The sequence below is a fragment of the Lissotriton helveticus genome, chromosome 5_1 (assembly GCF_964261635.1).
Source record: "Lissotriton helveticus chromosome 5_1, aLisHel1.1, whole genome shotgun sequence".
NCBI classification, from domain to species: domain Eukaryota; kingdom Metazoa; phylum Chordata; class Amphibia; order Caudata; family Salamandridae; genus Lissotriton; species Lissotriton helveticus.
Window position 1 is genome coordinate 86394940 of NC_136065.1, and position 3835 is coordinate 86398774.

Genomic DNA, 3835 nt, shown 5'->3' on the forward strand with positions numbered 1-3835 from the left:
GAAGCGCTGTATTTTGATTGGCCAGCAGGTCTGACAAATACGAGAGCCTTCCAGAAGCTGCTCTGTTCGCACCGCCCAGGCCTCTCCTGATTGGGCAACAGAGCGGAAACTTCGGGAAATATCTAGCTGTATGATAATCCTGAAGTTGTGATTGGTCGCAGGGCGTGTTCCACTGCGCGTGGCTACTTGGTGTATGCGGCTGCTGGAGAATAAATACAGGAGCCGGTGAGGGCCGCTATCAGATCCGAGCCGGAGAACAGAGAAGACAGAGAGGAAGGACTAGAGGAGCCGCTTCCATCACCTGTGAGGAGAGAAGTGTCAGAGCAACGACCGGAGGAGCCGCTTCCATCACCAGTGAGAAGAGACGTCACTGAACAGAGCCGAGAGACGTTTCTTTCATCACCGCCGAAAGAAGCCAAAAGGCAAGAACCTGACAAGAGCCTCCCCAGAACCCCCCCAAACCTGAAGATGTCTGCACCCAAGGGCGTCGCTATCGGCATCGACCTGGGCACCACCTATTCCTGCGTGGGCGTCTTCCAGCATGGCAAGGTGGAGATCATCGCCAACGACCAGGGCAACCGCACCACCCCCAGCTATGTGGCCTTCACAGACACGGAGAGGCTCATCGGAGACGCCGCCAAGAACCAGGTGGCCCTCAACCCCCAGAACACCGTCTTTGATGCCAAGAGACTGATTGGCAGGAAGTTTGATGACGCGGTGGTGCAGGCGGACATGAAGCACTGGCCCTTCAAGGTGGTGAGCGATGGAGGGAAGCCCAAGGTGCAGGTGGAGTACAAAGGAGAGAACAAGACTTTCTCCCCTGAGGAGGTGTCTTCCATGGTGCTGACCAAGATGAAGGAGACCGCCGAGGCATACCTGGGCCACCCAGTCTCCAATGCCGTCATCACGGTGCCTGCTTACTTCAACGACTCCCAGAGGCAGGCCACTAAAGATGCAGGGGTGATCGCTGGCCTGAATGTGCTGAGGATCATCAATGAGCCCACAGCAGCAGCCATCGCCTATGGTCTGGACAAGAGCGGCAGGGGAGAGCGCAATGTCCTGATCTTTGACCTGGGTGGAGGTACCTTTGATGTTTCCATTCTAACTATTGATGATGGCATCTTTGAAGTCAAGGCTACAGCTGGAGACACCCACCTGGGAGGTGAAGACTTTGACAACCGCATGGTTAGTCACTTCATTGAGGAATTCAAGAGAAAGCACAAGAAGGACATTATCCAGAACAAGAGGGCCGTCAGGAGGCTGAGAACTGCTTGTGAGAGAGCCAAGAGAACCCTGTCTTCCAGCACTCAGGCCAGCATTGAGATTGATTCGCTGTTCGAAGGCATTGATTTCTACACTTCCATCACCAGAGCTCGCTTTGAGGAGCTGTGTGCTGACCTCTTCAGAGGAACCCTTGATCCTGTGGAGAAAGCTCTGAGAGATGCCAAGCTGGACAAAGCTCAGATCCATGAAGTTGTGCTTGTAGGAGGATCAACCCGCATTCCCAAAATCCAGAAACTGCTGCAGGACTTTTTCAATGGCAGAGAACTGAATAAAAGCATCAACCCAGACGAGGCTGTGGCCTACGGTGCAGCAGTGCAAGCTTCTATACTGATGGGTGATAAGTCTGAGAATGTGCAGGACCTGCTCCTCCTGGATGTAGCACCTCTCTCACTGGGGCTTGAGACTGCAGGTGGTGTGATGACTGTCCTTATCAAGCGTAACACCACCATCCCAACCAAGCAAACCCAGATCTTCACCACCTACTCTGACAACCAGCCTGGTGTCCTGATCCAAGTGTATGAGGGTGAAAGAGCCATGACCAAGGACAACAATCTTCTAGGGAAATTTGATCTAAGCGGAATCCCACCAGCCCCTCGTGGTGTACCACAGATTGAGGTGACCTTTGACATAGATGCTAATGGTATCCTGAATGTCTCTGCTGTGGACAAGAGTTCAGGCAAACAGAACAAGATCACCATCACCAACGACAAGGGGCGGCTGAGCAAAGAGGAGATTGAGAGGATGTTGCAGGAGGCTGAGCGGTACAAAGCAGATGATGAAGCCCAGAGAGAGAAGGTCTCTGCCAAGAATGCACTGGAGTCCTACGCCTTCAACATGAAGAGTACAGTGGAGGATGACCAACTTAAAGACAAGATCAGCGAAGATGAACGGAAGAAGATAGTGGACAAGTGTAACCAGACCATCTCCTGGTTGGAGAGCAACCAGCTGGCAGAGAAGGAGGAATATGAGCACCATCAGAAAGAGCTGGAGAAGGTCTGTAATCCCATCATCACCAAACTCTACCAGGGCGGGATGTCTGGGGGAATGCCTGGTGCGAGCTGTGGATCTCAGGCCCGCCAAGGGAGCTCCAGCACTGGACCCACCATTGAGGAGGTGGATTAATAATGGACTCTTCTCATGGTCCCACCATTGAGGAGGTGGTTTATCTGTGGACAATAATGGACTCTTCGCATGGCCCCTCCATTGAGGAGGTAGATTAATCGAAGACAACAATGTGCTCTTCCTATGGACACACTAATCGAGAAAGTGGATTAAACAGACTTCTGGCCCTTAACAGACTTTTCTAGGTCATTCAGAAAATTCTATGGCCACATGGACTGAATAAATGCTGTGCTCTCTTCAGCTAATGTGTTTGTGTCACAATGAGAATTTTAATTTATTTTAATCTTATTGCTAACTTTTATAAAGCCCATATTGCTCAAATATATGTTTATATTTTATTTTTGTATTAAAATGAGTAAACTGATCAACATTGTCTCTAGTTTTAATTTACCTTGGTTAGTGTGTAATGGGTCGGGGAGAGTGTGTGCTATTGTGAAATTGGAACGTGTAAAATATTGCATAGGTGTCACTTGTCTTGTAATTGGGAGAGGGTGTGGGGGGTTTGAGTCCTGTTTAGGTTTGTGGCTAATGCAGTGTCCTATATATCACCAAAACCAACTACAGAACATGTTTGTCCTGTATAGTACGGATGACAACTCAAATAGGGCGAGATCAAAGGAAAGTGCACATTACTATTTAGGGGTGGCGAGTAGTGTGGGAAGAGGCCACACAGAATGATGGAAGCATTTTAGGAGTACACAATATGTGTGGGAACAACAGCATTAAACACATGGAGTTATTATAAAACCGATACAAAAACGTATTCATGATCTACACGTGTTTACACATGCTGCGGAACTTGCAGTGGTTTTCCATTTAACGTCGGCACAGTGCCAAGCGTTTCTTGATTATTTGATTTACACTATTTTATCCTCCAAAATAGGTACAGGCTTTTCTTGATTATTTGATTTACACTGTTTTATCCTCTAAAATAAGTGCAGAAAAGACAGTAAATCAACAAGATGTTCACGTGGTGGCAAAGATGAGTGTTATTAAAACCCTAATAGTATACAGGTGCACAAGTGTAGCTGGGGCATCCTAGATGAGAAAGGTGTCCGGATCCAGATAGTCTAGCCAGGATGGATGGGTCAGAGAGCAGGTGGGGTGGTAGAGCAGACAAAAAGCACAAGGAAGGGAGGCAGCAGGTGTGTGTAGTCTAAGAAGGTGTTGGGGCAGTATGGCTGGTACAAAAAGCAAAATAAAGAAAATGGGGAATCAAGCAACCAGTGTTTTAAGAACTCGAGATTCTAAAAATATGAGGGTATCTACAACACATGGGGTATGCAAAGGGTCGAAAAGACCAGAAGGAAGGGAGAGTGGGGGTCATACAGCAGCCAAGAAATGCAAGAGGTTGGAAACATTTGAGGGGGATGAGGGAATCCCCAGAGAACAAGGAGGGCGGAAGGTCAGAAACAGAGGCCTTAGTGTG

At 48.7% G+C, this 3835-nt stretch overlaps 1 protein-coding gene across 1 annotated transcript; it reads left to right on the forward strand.

Annotated features, from left to right (window-relative positions):
- The first annotated feature begins 239 nt into the window (after positions 1-239).
- On the forward strand, positions 240-2774 carry LOC144754181 (heat shock 70 kDa protein-like). Its single transcript, XM_078641763.1, has one exon. It carries the CDS (start codon positions 469-471, stop codon positions 2404-2406), a length of 1938 nt encoding a protein of 645 aa, XP_078497889.1. The 5' UTR covers positions 240-468; the 3' UTR covers positions 2407-2774.
- The last annotated feature ends 1061 nt before the right edge of the window (positions 2775-3835 follow it).

What these genes read in the sequence shown, in the direction of transcription:
- LOC144754181 (XM_078641763.1), top strand. Translation starts at nt 469, where the DNA reads ATGTCTGCACCCAAGGGCGTCGCTATCGGCATCGACCTGGGCACCACC.